This window comes from Schistocerca gregaria, chromosome 6 (genome assembly GCF_023897955.1).
Source record: "Schistocerca gregaria isolate iqSchGreg1 chromosome 6, iqSchGreg1.2, whole genome shotgun sequence".
Taxonomy (NCBI): Eukaryota; Metazoa; Arthropoda; class Insecta; order Orthoptera; family Acrididae; genus Schistocerca; species Schistocerca gregaria.
In genome coordinates, this window is record NC_064925.1 from 273,956,235 (window position 1) to 273,971,174 (window position 14,940).

Consider the following 14,940-nt stretch of genomic DNA (forward strand, 5'->3'; position numbering starts at 1 on the left):
GTAGCTTTGAAAATTACGTTTATAAAGTAGGTTATACAGGAGAGATCATTTCGTGTAGCTTGCTAATCACCATCAGTCAGAATAATATAAATATATGAAACATTATAAAATGCATAGTGTGTAAATTTTTTCTATGTATTTTTCATTTATATCACACAGTGTAAATAATTTTACAAGCAGATAATAGAATTTTTGAATGAGTTTTCAACAAACTAATGGATGCTAGTACATTTGTGATGGTCTCTGCACCCCCCACTCCCATGCCGGGGAACCAGCAACATCAGATTAAAAATGTCAGTGTCATACTTTTTGTACTTCTAGCATAAAGACTGCCCACTAAAGATATTACTAACCGTTTCATTATATGTAGAAGCATAGGCCTGAGTTTGAGACAATTGCGTATTTACAGTTGGAAGCCAAAAACCTGTTCACAGTAAAATACAAAATAAATATTGTTATGGAACATTAATTCTGAGTATTTCATTTTTTATGTGTCTGTGTTCCAAAACTGCTGAAAAAAGTTTTGTGACACATTCGTACTTGCAAAAGTATGTGGGCTTAACCTCTCCAAGTGACACTGGTAAATATATCTATCGCCATAACTACGATGTATAACTTTTCTTCTCCTAATTAATTGGTGTGAATATTTATCACCTCATACTTCATGCTGGACATAGAAATAAATAATAAATTGACCAATTTTATTCGTTACTATTCCCATAGTACACGCTGTCATTTATTTTATAGTTAAGGAAAATAAACATTTTGTCGCTAAAGGGTTGAATTCCAGGGGACCAAGTAATGAAAGAATAAGCCTTAGAGGGGAAAAACTGCACTGTGAAATAAAAACAAAATGATAACCAAACTCAAGGCAGTCTGTTCAAAACCATTCATCGGTAAGGTCAAGTGTGTGAGAAGGTTCATGTAACAATGCACTTATGTTTCAACTGATCCCGAGCATTCTCAGTCAAGTTCATGTCAGCAGATACCACAGGCCATTCCATTTGTTTAATTCCTGCATTGGGAGATGTGTTTACAGGGGGAGGGGGGGGGGGACACGTATTATCATCTTGAAAGACAACCGATTGCTGAAATGTTGACTATACGGTTGGATGGGAGATAGAAGGATCTTGTTTAGACCTACCCAAAATAGTAGTTAGAGGTGTTGGACAACTGTACACGATATTGGCCCAAAACATGACTGATCCACTTCTCTGCTGAACTCAAGGGACTGTCTACATGAGAGGAGAATTTCCACACTCTTCTATGACATCATCAGGCATCAGAAAAATCCTGCACCCCACAGTGAATGGAACTTAATGTCTTTGATACAGGCTATAATCCAAATGCTTCCTCGTTCAGCTCTTTTTTTTTTTTTTTGCTTGACAATGCTTAGAGAATTTTGCCGCTGTTTGTAAAGAACACTTAGAGGCCAAATTGATCGTGTGAAAATTGTAGCATATCGTCTGGTTCCTCACAGTCCTCCTAGTTGCCTCCAAAAAGGCAGAACACAGTTGTTTTGCAGTCTCACCAGGATATATACAAGCTATAATTTGTAGGAACAGTGATCAGCTTGGATTGTTGGCCACTGGTGACCACTACGAAGCTGGTCTGTGCCACATACTAGCAGCTTAATGTTCAGATACATCACTATGCGGTATACGTTCTCGGCAGGCAACATACTCTCCTTTTTGCCATAAAGTTGCGTGTGCATTAATTTAAACTTGAAATGACTCTCCAACACACGTTGTAAGACTGAATAGTGTACACCCTCATTGTGCTGTGCACTATTGGAGACATAGGATGCTAACGTGAAGTGCAGTGAGAATGTAAGTTTATTTTAACACCAGTACACAGTTTCCTGTGGTCAAAACAGTATCAAGAAATAGGTTTTCAGCTAGAAGTGTACAAACTGTGTGAATCATGAGGGTGGTCCAAAACTATTATTGAGCACTTTATGCCTCTGTGATCTTTGTGTGGCATATTTGTAAAGAGTCCTTTGGAAGTATACTATTAGAATCCTCTGTAGTGCGTGGAGAATTACAAGGTAGTTCACAGTGTGATGTATTTTATCCATGATGTATATTCTCTCCTTGGTTGATACATTATCTCAGTACCAGTTTCATACCAACCAAAGAAACCTTTTACAAATTGACTGACTGTGCCCTTTCTCTGAAGATATCAGTTTTTTATTCATTGTGAAAGTCCCAGAAAAATGTGTGAAAATTTCTGTGAGAAGCATTTTGTAAATGCCTTGTAAGCTATTTCTCCAATAGAAAAGTTATATCTCCTCAGATTTCTCTCATGGCAATACATCTGCCCCTATTTCATTAAGGATCAGTCAGTGTTGCTAACTCCAGTGCATTTTCTCTAATACTGTTCTAAAATTTTAATTAGCTGTGCATATTTTGTGTTTACTGATCACTGCTCCAAACACTCAATTTTGTGGAAGTCTTTAGAATTTGTTAAAAATGGTTCTGGTGCACAACCTCTTCATAACTAAAGACATCATTTGTATGTGTTGAAAACTTCTGAAGAGTTGTGGTTCTGTAAAATGTCAGATTTTACATTCATATTTGATGATTAATCTGCCCTCAGAAACAAAAATAAATGAAAAAACATTTGATATTATAATGTATGTGCAAGAATTCCACAGGAATGAAATCCTATTTATTGAACAATACCCCTGAATTGTAGTAAAAGCTGTAGTAATGAAACATTAGAGCCACTTTTGTGTGCTGTACTGCCATTAAAAGCTGTAAAAAGGAAAATTCAAGTCAGATAATTCTTAAAATCAAAAAGGAATAGAAAGCATATCCCCCAACCGCTTTTTCCAACCTCCCATAGACAATTATCTGTAGCCTTCCACATGCCATGAATGATGGATGTGATCTAAATTTAATATGATGATTGTTTTTATAAACCATGCTTAATTAAAGAGATGAATTGTTTAGCCTGTAAGGCAACCACCATGTGTACAACTTGGGAGTATTAACTGCTCTTGCTTTCTGTAAACTTCGCAAATGTGAAAAGAGTTTTGCTTGTGAGTCATTTGTCTTTTCTTTTGTTTTTCACAGGTTGGTGCTCTCATTGGAAACTTCTGCAGAGAGTCATTTGTAAACATAACTGGCAACTGGTTTAATGAAAGTAATACTGTTGCATTGGAAATTCTTTCGTGTTGGCAACAAACCAACAGTATGCTTTGGCTGCAGGTCGGGCACAACACATTTACTCATAATCGTCTTGGTTTCAGGTAATACTGCAAGTCTCTTTTTGACTTTCTAACATTTCAGATGCAGTGAAAATAAATGAATATTATTTATAGAATTTTATCAGAACTAAGTCAGAACTACTATTTAATATTGTATAACAAATAGAAAACTCCATTGTAGAAATTCCTGTAATACCTTATGCCATAAAAATTTTCTGTGAATGTTATATGACAGGATTGGAAGAAATATATATTTGTGCCCATTCTGTCAGTGTTATAAAGATGGAGAGCTAACTTGGATGCAGAAGTATGAATGTAGGAATTAGTAATATCCTATTGAAGGAACAATCTTCAGATTGACCAAAATAAGTGTAGGGAAACCATCGAAAAGTTTCATGGTTCATTGTAATATATTAGGAATTTAATGTGTGTGATATACTGGGATAGGTGTGTACACATTTAAAGATCAAGTTCTTTGGCAAGACCTGAAAAATATACTTAGTGATACAGTGTAAACCGTATACATAAAACTTAGTGTACACAATTGTAAATGAGCCAGTTAAAATATATGAAGCAAGTAATCATGAAATGTAACTCTACCACTACACCACAGCTAGCTATTATTTCCAGTTATCAGTCTGTGTATTTATGTATGAATTTAGGGCAGTTAGTCACGTAGTAAGTCATTCTTCCATGTTTATTGGCTGTTAAAAGTTCTTGACCATGTAAAAAAAAAAAATCGTATTAAATTTATTGATGAGATAGTTAAATGCTTCTCTGCTCACTCCTGTGTATTTGAAGAATTTGTCTGGTGATCTTTGTAGTTGATGATATTTATGAAATTCTCCATGGAGATTCCTCCCTTTCTAAATTTCATGCACAACATCCCTTTTCGCTTCATTTTCTTAAGTAAACCTAATTTTGTAGCCTTACTCTCCAGCTACAATATTTACAGTTTAGGGGTGCCGTTCTATAGAAACAGCTGGTTGGCTCTAAGCAGCCATCTTGTAGCGCGACATGGTGACTCGCACTCACGACACCCAAGCTTTTCACTCGATGTTGCTGCATGTTGCTGGAGTGTCGCATATCCAGAAGTCGCTCACTATCGGTTGCTTCTGTTGCTCACATAGGACATGGCCTTAGTACTCCATCTCCAGTGATCTGTATGTTTACAGCATATTATGAGGGGTACTGGAATTACTTTTTAAAAGCTATATATTTTCAAATAGTTTACAAAACAACCTTATCCCCGTCAAAACACTCTCCATTACAACTATTACATTAGTCCTACCAATGCTTCCACTGTCAGAAACATTTTTTGTAGTCATCTTTAGAAATGGCTAACTGCTCCTCCCTCATTTTTTTCATGAGTTCTTTAATGTTGTCAGCTCAGAGTCCTTCCATGACTCTTGTCATGCGTAGGAATATGAAGTTGCATGGAGCCAGGTCAGGTGAGCAAGGTGCATGCGTCAGTGGAATCATGCCGTTTTTACCCAAAAACTATGTAACAGAGATGGCTGTGTGTGCAGGTGTGTTATAGTGGTGGAAGAACCAGTCTCCCGTTTGCCACAAATTGGGTCTTTTTTGATGAACATTGTTGTGCAATCTTCTTAAAACTTCCCAATAAAAGGTTGATTGTTGTTCTTCCCTGAGGGAACAAACTCTGAATGATTTGGGGACTTGATGGACATCCAGAATGAGGTTTCTCCTCAGTCACAATGTTGCAATTTTTAGAATGAGCCAACCCTCGTACACTTGGGTTTTTCCCACAGCGTCATCTTGCTAAGCTTTTTTCAACATTGAAACAGTTTGATCAGCATTTTTACCAGGTAGAAAACAAAATTTCACAGCTGCACCTTGTTCACTTGAACTTGCCATCATAAAAAAACGAAACAAGAACTAAACAGCACTAGTGAAAACAATCACTGCAGATGAATAGAACAAGCCAGGTTAACAACACAGGCAGCACTGAACTGGCAGTGAGTTGTGCTACAGATGCCTAGTGGCAGAAATGCAACACAGGCTCTGGCCATGGCACATGGCAATGCTATCCCGGCTTTTCCTTCTTTTTTTCTTTTTTTCTTTTTTCTTTTGGTGGTGGGGGGGGGGGGGGGGTACCCCCTTATACATGTTAAGCTTGCTGGACGTGTGCTGTTAGTATTAATAATAATGGGAATAAACTTAGCTGGTATAACATCTCATGGGCAGGAGACCATTTAAACATTACATAATTTTGAAAATTAAAGTTTTCACATCAAACATCATCTTTTGAATGGGTTCATCGTAGCAAAGGTGCATTTATATGTTTTATAACTCATTACCCTTTTTCCTCCAACAGAATAAATCCACCAGCCAATATTGACGGTCGTATAGAGTACAACAACTTCCGGCAGCATGAGTTTGGTGCAATGTCACTGAGGATGTCAACTGCTGTGCAAGAGCAACTTGCCGCTCTGCCAGTCTGTCTTCTTGTGGCAAATAATTACTTTGAAGAAAACAGGGGAGTACGTATGTTAATTTGTCTCACATAGAATGTAATTTGTACATAAAATCTTTGTGTAAGAATGTAAAGGCAAGGCCATAACTACACAAAATGGCACCCACTGCTTTCTTTGCTAACACACAGGAAGATGGTAAGCTCACTGATTAACTGTGCATTCTGCCTCCAAAACTTGTTTCTTTCATTTTTATAATTTTTTAAGCAGCTCGGTTGCTTGTTGGTATCCATCATTAGTACATTTCATTGTTAAATGCATTGCTTGTTTGATGCACTAATTATTCATAATTAAAGTAGACATCTGAAGCTAAATGCTGATGCCCAAAATAATAGTTGATAATATGTATTTTCTGTTATGTTTGTAGATGTATGTTGCAAATTTGGGGCTCTGCCAGGACAGCATCAACCAGCATCTTCTGTTCACATGGAATTTCTTACGGAACAACCATATCACGGAGCCATGGGGGCTAGATCAACCACCTCGTGGATCTGCAGCTGCAGCTCTCACTGTTGCATCTGATAACATTGACATATTCCGCAACATCTTCCAGAATCCTGAATCATCTTTTGAGATTGCTAGTCACTTATCTGATCAAAGTCGGTCTATAAACTGCACATATAATTGGCTTGGAAATGCTAGTGAAGATGTTATATTCTACCGTCTCTTTCACAGGTATGAGGTACTTTCTGTCTGTTATATCTCGTAACATTGCCATGTTTCTTTTTCTCATTTTCTTGCATTGCTGTCTGCTCTGTAACAGTCTGTTCACAGTTGTTAATAGTTGAGGACAACCATATATTGTTTGACACTAATGCTCCAAGCAGTAAGAAATGGGACAGCCACATGCATCTTAAGGATAATATTCGCTTTGTTACGTGTTCAGTGTAATTTACATTTATATTTTGTTGTACTAGTTCCACACTCTAATACCTCACAAGTGCCTGAATGGATCTACTGAATATTTGTATAAGTAAATAACCGCATACACAGAGGGCATGAGAATATAACACACACACACACACACACACACTCTCTCTCTCTCTCTCTCTCTGCGTGATTTGCAGCTGTACATTTGATTTGCAAAGAGGGAACCTGGAAATGGTGAGTGCGTTACAACTTCCTGTGAAACATTACTAAATGCCCTGTCTGAAAACTACCTAGAACAGATAGTTACGAACACCACTCTTAATGGAAGTACATCTACAGTTCTAGAACAGTGATTTGCAGCTGTACATTTGATTGGCAAAGAGAGAACCTGGAAGTGGTGAGTGTGATACAGCATCCTGTGAAACATTACTAAATGCCTGAAAACTACTTGAACAGATAGTTAGGAACACCACTCTTGATGGAAATATATTGGATCTTATCTCAACAAATAGACCAGACCTCTTTGAAGATGTCCGCATCGAAACTAGTATAAGGAGCACGACCTGGTTGTGGCAACAATGATTAAAGTACAATGAACAGCTAAACCCAGCAGAAAGTTATATATGTTCAGTAAACTATACAAAAATATAATTATTATCATATCTCACTGAGGAACTTGAAACTTTTAGCACAGTCCAGGAGCTTGTAGAGGAACTATTGCTCAAGTTTAAAAGAATACTTGACCATGCACTGGATAGATATGTACCTAGTAGAACAGTTTATAATGGGAGGGAACCTCTGAAGTATATACTCACTGTAAAGAAACAGAGATTACTGCATAATAGGCTTAAAACAAAGCATAGAGCTATAGATAGAAAGATGCTGACTGAAATACATTTTGCTGTCAAGAGAGCAAAGCGTGATGCCTTCAGTGACTATCATAGCAGAGTATTGTCAAATGATATTTCACAAACCGCAAAGAAATCCTGACTACCGTAGCAGAGTATTGTCGAATGATATTTCACAAAACTCAAAGAAATCCTGGTCATATGTAAAGGCTGTTGGTGACACCAAAGTTAGTGTCCAGTCCCAAACAAATGAGACAGGAACTGAAATTGAGGGTAGCGAAACAAAAGCTGAAATGCTTAACTCCACTTTCAAATGTTACTTTACAAAGGAAAATCTGGGAGAGGTGCCCCAATTTAATCCTCATACCCCAGAAAAGATTAATGAAATGATTGCCAGTGGCATTCAGAAATGGTGTAGTCATTAAAGTGAACAGAGCTCCAGGGTCTGATGGAATCGCTGTCACATTCTATACTGGATTTGCAGCTGAGTTACCCCTCTTCCAACTGTAATCTATTGTAGATCCCTCGAACAAAAAACCATGGCCAGTTCTTGACAAAAAGCACAGGTCACACCCATCTACAAGATGGGCAGTAGAAGTGATCCACAAAACTACTGTCCAATATCCTTGAAATTGAATTGTTGTAGAGTCTTAGAATATATTTGGAGCTCAAACAATGAGGTACCTTGAGCAGAATGACCACCTCAGTACCAGCCAGCATGGATTCTGAAAATGTCAATCATGTGAAACCCAACTTGCACTTTTCTCACAAAACATTCTGAAAGATTTGAATCAAGGTAGTCAGGTAGATGCTGTATTTCTTGATATTCAAAAAGCATTTGACTCAGTACCACACCTTTGCATATTATCAGAAGTATGATCATATCGGTTATCAAGTGAAATTTGTGACTGGATTAAGGAATTTTTGATAGAGAGGACATAGAACATTATCTTGGAGAGTTATCGTCAGGTGTAGAAGTATTTCAGATACCCCCAGAAAAGTGAGTTGGGACTCTTGCAGACAATTTTAATAATAAATTCATACTTTTTGCAGATCATCCAACTACACTCTTGGAAATGGAAAAAAGAACACATTGACACCGGTGTGTCAGACACACCATACTTGCTCCGGACACTGCGAGAGGGCTGTACAAGCAATGATCACACGCACGGCACAGCGGACACACCAGGAACCGCGGTGTTGGCCGTCGAATGGCGCTAGCTGCGCAGCATTTGTGCACCGCCGCCGTCAGTGTCAGCCAGTTTGTCGTGGCATATGGAGCTCCATCGCAGTCTTTAACACTGGTAGCATTCCGCGACAGTGTGGATGTGAACCGTATGTGCAGTTGACTGACTTTGAGCGAGGGCGTATAGTGGGCATGCGGGAGGCCGGGTGGACGTACTGCCAAATTGCTCAACACGTGGGGCGTGAGGTCTCCACAGTACATCGATGTTGTCGCCTGTGGTCGGCGGAAGGTGCATGTGCCCGTCGACCTGGAACCGGACCGCAGCGACGCGCGGATGCACGCCAAGACTGTAGAATCCTACGCAGTGCCGTAGGGGACCGCTCCGCCACTTCCCAGCAAATTAGGGACACTGTTGCTCCTGGGGTATCGGCGAGGACCATTCGCAACCGTCTCCATGAAGCTGGGCTACGGTCCCGCACACCGTTAGGCCGTCTTCCGCTCATGCCCCAACATCGTGCAGCCCGCCTCCAGTGGTGTCGCGACAGGCGTGAATGGAGGGACGAATGGAGACGGGTCGTCTTCAGCGATGAGAGTCGCTTCTGCCTTGGTGCCAATGATGGTCGTATGCGTGTTTGGCGCCTGCAGGTGAGCGCCACAATCAGGACTGCATACGACCAAGGCACACAGGGCCAACACCCGGCATCATGGTGTGGCGAGCAATCTCCTACACTGGCCGTACACCTCTGGTGATCGTCGAGGGGACGCTGAATAGTGCACGGTACATCCAAACCGTCATTGAACCCATCGTTCTACCATTCCTAGACCGGCAAGGGAACTTGCTGTTCCAACAGGACAATGCACGTCCGCATGTATCCCGTGCCACCCAATGTGCTCTAGAAGGTGTAAGTCAACTACCCTGGCCAACAAGATCTCCGGATCTGTCCCCCATTGAGCATGTTTGGGACTGGATGAAGCGTCGTCTCACGCGGTCTGCACGTCCAGCATGAACGCTGGTCCAACTGAGGCGCCAGGTGGAAATGGCATGGCAAGCCGTTCCACAGGACTACATCCAGCATCTCTACGATCGTCTCCATGGGAGAATAGCAGCCTGCATTGCTGCGAAAGGTGGATATACCTGTACTAGTGCCGACATTGTGCATGCTCTGTTGCCTGTGTCTATGTGCCTGTGGTTTTGTCAGTGTGATCATGTGATGTATCTGACCCCAGGAATGTGTCAATAAAGTTTCCCCTTCCTGGGACAATGAATTCATGGTGTTCTTATTTCAATTTCCAGGAGTGTATGTATAATAAAGTACTGTCTGAAAGAAGCTGCATAAATATTCAGTCAGATCTTGATAAGGTTTCAAATTGGGGCAAAGATTGGCAACTTGCTTTAAATGTTCAGAAATGTAAAATTGTGCACTTCACAAAATGAAAAAAAACATAGTATGTTTTGACTATAATTAACTATTGGAATTAGCCAACTCATAGAAATATCTGGTTGTAACGCTTTGTAGGGATATGAAATGGAATAATCACTTAGGTTCAGTTGTGGGTAAATCATGTGGTAGACTTCAGTTTATTGGTAGAATATTGGGGAAGTGCAATTAGTCCACGAAGGAGATTGCTTACAAATCACTCCTCCAACCGGTTCTAGAATGTTGCTCAAGTGAGTGAGACATGTACGAAGTAAGACTAACAGAGGATACTGAACATATACAGAGAAGGGCAGTGCGAATGGTCACAGGTTTGTCTGATCCATGAGAAAGAGGCACAGAGACACTGAAGAAACTGAACTGGCAGACCCTTGAAGATAAACGTAACTATCCCAAGAAAGTCTACTAGTAAAGTTTCAAGAATCAGCTGTAAATAATGCCTCAGAGGATATATGAGGGTTGGAACTTAAACAGTGGCAACTATTTTTTCACAACCGATAAAAAAGAGATACATGTTTGCACCTGTTACTGTCCTTCAAAGTAGTCACCAGCGTTATGTAGAACCCATTTCCAGCAATGTGGAAAGCGTACTATACTGTTAGCAGAGCCTGTTCTGTTGATGGTGTGAATGGAGCAATCTACTTCCTGTCTAATCTCTGGAACAGTACTGAAGCGAATGCCACAAGTTGTTCCTTCATCTTTGGAATCAAATCAAAGTGACAAGAACTTAAGTTTGGGGAGTGTGGTGGATGGTGCAGTACTTCCCAGTCCCATTGACTGAAAAGAGCAGCCACAGCAAGCGCTGTATGCGTCCACGCATTGTCAAGCAAAATGATGGGTGGGTTGTGCAGAAAATGTTGCCGCTTTTCTCGCAAAGCTGGTCGTAGCTGATGCTCCAAAACAAACAGTAATACTGGCATATTCAATCTTGATCCAACTCCGTTGTTCCTGTTTCGAAAACATAGTGACACCATTACATTAGACCACATGCTCACAACTGACTGTGTTTCCCTCGATTGTGCGCATGCCAGTGTCATGGGACGGGGGAGTCCATTTGCTCGGAGGTAAGTTAGATATAACAACAACGTGTGCTATCAACGACAATAGTAGAGTCCATTGCACAGTGTCTCCACAGCAGTGTTGCCACTATTTAAGTCCCAACCTGCTGCACACATGGTGGCATTCAAACATTCTTTCCACTCTCCATGCGTGAATGCAATGGGATGAAACCATAATGACAGGTACAATGGGAAACACCCTCTGCCACCCACTTCTTGGTGGTTTGCATATTATAGATGTAGATCTAGATATAATTGTAGAAGTTAAAATGCCAGTGCCATTCAACCCTATCTTCCTCTTTAGCGAGGGGAGAACACCAGAACATTACGCAGTCTACATCTGCGTCTACGTTTATACTACGCAAGCCACAATAGGATACATGGCCAAGGGTACCCTGTACTATACTCCTTATGCCAAGAGAAGAACTCTGACAGCTTGCAGCGCAGTTGCCGGTATTCGACATGGACAGGCAGTGGCCTAGCAGTGGTTGCCCAGTACTATGGCAAAACTGGGGTGTTGTCACGGTATTGTAAACAAAAGCTCACAATCTGACTGGCTGTTGTGGATGCGCCAAGCACATGCGCCAAGGCCACGTCAACTATCAGCGCTCTTCTCTTTCAGTGCACACGGTAGTCATTTCTTTTCCGGTTCCACATGCAAACAGAGTGAGGGGAAAATGACTGTCTGTTTGCAGAAAATGATTGTCTGTATGCCTCCATATGTGCCCTAATTTTTCGTATTGTATCTTCATGGTCCATATGTGCAATTTTATGTTGGCGGCAGTAGAATCATTGTGCAGTCAGCTTCAAATGCCGTTTCTGTGCATTTTCTTAATAGTGTTCCTCAAAAAGAATGTCTCCTTCCCTCCAGGGATCCCCATTTAAGTTCCCGAAGCATCTCCTGAACATTTGGGTGTTGTTTGAACCTACTGGTAACATATCTAGAAGCCTGTCTCTGAACTGTGTCGATGTCTTCCTTTAATCTGACATGGTACAGATACAAAACACTCTAGCAGCACTCAAGAATAGGTCACACAAGTATCCTATATGTGGTTTCCTTTACAGATAAACCACACTTTCTTAAAATTCTCCCAATGAACCAAAGTCGACCATTTGCCTACCCTACCACAGTCCTCACAAGCTATTTCCATTTCATATCGCTTTGCAATGTTACATGAAGATATTTAAATGAAGTGAGTGTGTCAAGCAGGACACTGCTAATGCTGTGTTCAAACATTTGTGGTTTGTTTTTCCTAATCATCCACATTAACTTACATTTTTCTACATTAAGAGATAGCCACCATTTATCACACCAACTAGAAATTTTGTCTAAGTCATCCTGTATTCTCCTGCAGTCCCTCAACTTCGCCAACTTGCTGTACACCATAGCATCATCAGCAAACAACAGCAGATTGCTGTTCACCCTGTCTACCAAATCATTTATGTATATGGAGAACAACACTGGTCCTATTACACTTCCTTAGGGCACTCATGTCTCTGATGAATACTTGCTATCGAGAACAGCATACCTGGTTCCATGACTTACAAAGCCTTCAAGTTACTCACATATCTCACATATCTGTGAACCTATTCCATATGAACTATTGTTTGTTTTGATGTAATGTATCAGATTCATAATGGTGACAATGCAATATGTCAGTCATGGATATGAGAAAGAAGTGCGTTTTGTTTCTTATGACCACACCAAATTGATTTTTCCAGAAATTTGTGCAAAACTTTTATTCCATTGATAATTGTTTCATTGTTGTCATTGACATCAAATACTTGCTGTAATATGCAGGAATATAGCAATAACTATCATCTTCTGACTCATTTTCAATGATTAAATACCATCCTACAGTATGCTTTTTCAAACCTCCATTGTGTGATATTACTGTGTTTACTACACACAAATTCCAAGTTCACTTTGCTGATTGCCATGACTATATGTGGAGTGCAAGCATCAGAGCAACTGCTACTGGCGTGTGAAGCGTCACATCTAGACATATCCATTTTCTCAATGGAAATGCTCATTCACCCTCAGATGATTTAGTTTTTTACTTTGTATGTGCATGTGCATTTAATTTTATTGTAGTTGCCATTATGTGGCAAACATACCACGGAGTTATATTTAATATCAAATTGTTTCAGGAAGGACCGCTACAATCTCTCACGACTTCGCTACCTCCCATATCTTTTGCATCCAAGCAACCCTGCAGCAACTGCGTATGTCAGGCATCACACGTACATTGCACCTTTTATACGTTCAGCAGGCATTATTGGGGGAGAAGTGGATGGTCGTGAGGTCCTAGCAGCTGGGGAATATGAAGTGCGTGCTGATATCACAGTACGTCCGGGCGGGCTCTTAGAATTGCGACGTGGAGCCGTCCTACGATTCCCGCCAGCAATGGGTGTGATGGTTGCTGGACAGCTGGAGGCTCGTGGGACGCGCCCAGGTGATATCAGACTAGGATTACTGGAAGTGGCAGACCCTGTAACTGGACCTGAGACAGACACGGATGCAGGAAACACACTTGGCACCATCACAGCTGAAGTAGATGAACGTCCAGTTCGACTCCTCGGTGGCACGACAGAAACAGAAGGGAGGCTTCAGGTGAGTTCAACTTTAATGCTCTTGATTACTTCACATACTAGCTTTGGAAGTGGGTACTATTAAAAAATAATTAAGGAATTTGCTGGGAACTGTAAAAAGTGATCATCTTCGGCAGAGTAACTACATGAGGGGTACTCATTAAAAAAATAGTATGCAATCAAGTTTTTGTTTGTTTGCAAATACATGTCTACAGTGCTGGAACACAATGAAATACCCACACCAAAGTACAGTAGCATGCCGCAAAATGAGCCAAAATGAAATGCTACAGCCTACTGATCAAGATGGAGATGGGTCGCGACATTTTGTTTTCACTCTGTAGTGGCATGCTGGTTCTTAGCTTAAACTTCTTGAACCACTCACAGCTTCCCTTAATCACTTCTGTGAGCGCAGAAGATTCTGGCATCTTCTTAACGAGGTCAGTGAAAATTGTTCTTGCCTTCTCACAAATGGTATTCTCGCTAATAGTGTAATGTTGCAATTGCTTTTGATTCATCCATATAAAGAGCAACTTTTTGACATCATTGAGAATATGATACCATTGTTCAGATACTCATGTCACTCCTTTGAAGCATCTATCTCCTTAATCTTTTTGCCTTTTCTTGAGTGTAGATCAAGTAGTTGATGTAGACAGATTGTATGTGCATGCTAAATCAGCAGTGCTCACACAACATTTGTGTTTTTCATTGATTTTATGCTTCATTTCTAAGGTAATTTTCTTTCTTTTATGGTTGTATTCTTGCAGTTTAATCTTCAGAGGCATTTCTACGAGGGTTGTTAAAATAAGCACACAAAAAAACACAATGTGAACACAAGTTCAGGAAAATGCATGGTCACAAACTGCTCCAAGATGGTAGCAGAAAGAACTCAGACTGCAGTACGTGCTAAAGACATTGTTCATATGCCACTGTCGACAATGAAAGATGTTCATATTGTTGAATGTTTCCCATGCTGTGTGTGAATGGCTGGTGACATCTCACTAAGTCATCGTCACTTGTTATACGAAACATCACTCGTTAAGCAAGTCTTTTTTTTACAATTTGTTTTGCTCATTATGTGAATTGCATGGTATGGGAGGTGCTTGTTAATAAGGTTCCACTGTATTTCAAAGTTTAAAAACTTCTGACAAAAATAAATGGTGCTTTATTTAAACAAACCAGCTCTGGACCAGCAGCTATTATATGTAAACAACAAATGTCAATTTTAACAGTCAGCCTTGACACAA

General features: G+C 40.3%; 1 protein-coding gene across 1 annotated transcript in view; it reads left to right on the forward strand.

Moving 5' to 3' along the window:
- Positions 1–14,940, forward strand: part of LOC126279060 (protein bark beetle) — a 313,877-nt gene that overhangs the window by 181,633 nt on the left and 117,304 nt on the right. The window contains exons 9-12 of the mRNA XM_049979491.1: positions 3,078–3,253; positions 5,550–5,715; positions 6,074–6,381; positions 13,256–13,718. Of these exons, the coding sequence (XP_049835448.1) occupies positions 3,078–3,253; positions 5,550–5,715; positions 6,074–6,381; positions 13,256–13,718 (1,113 nt within the window). The remainder of the gene's footprint in view (positions 1–3,077; positions 3,254–5,549; positions 5,716–6,073; positions 6,382–13,255; positions 13,719–14,940) is intronic.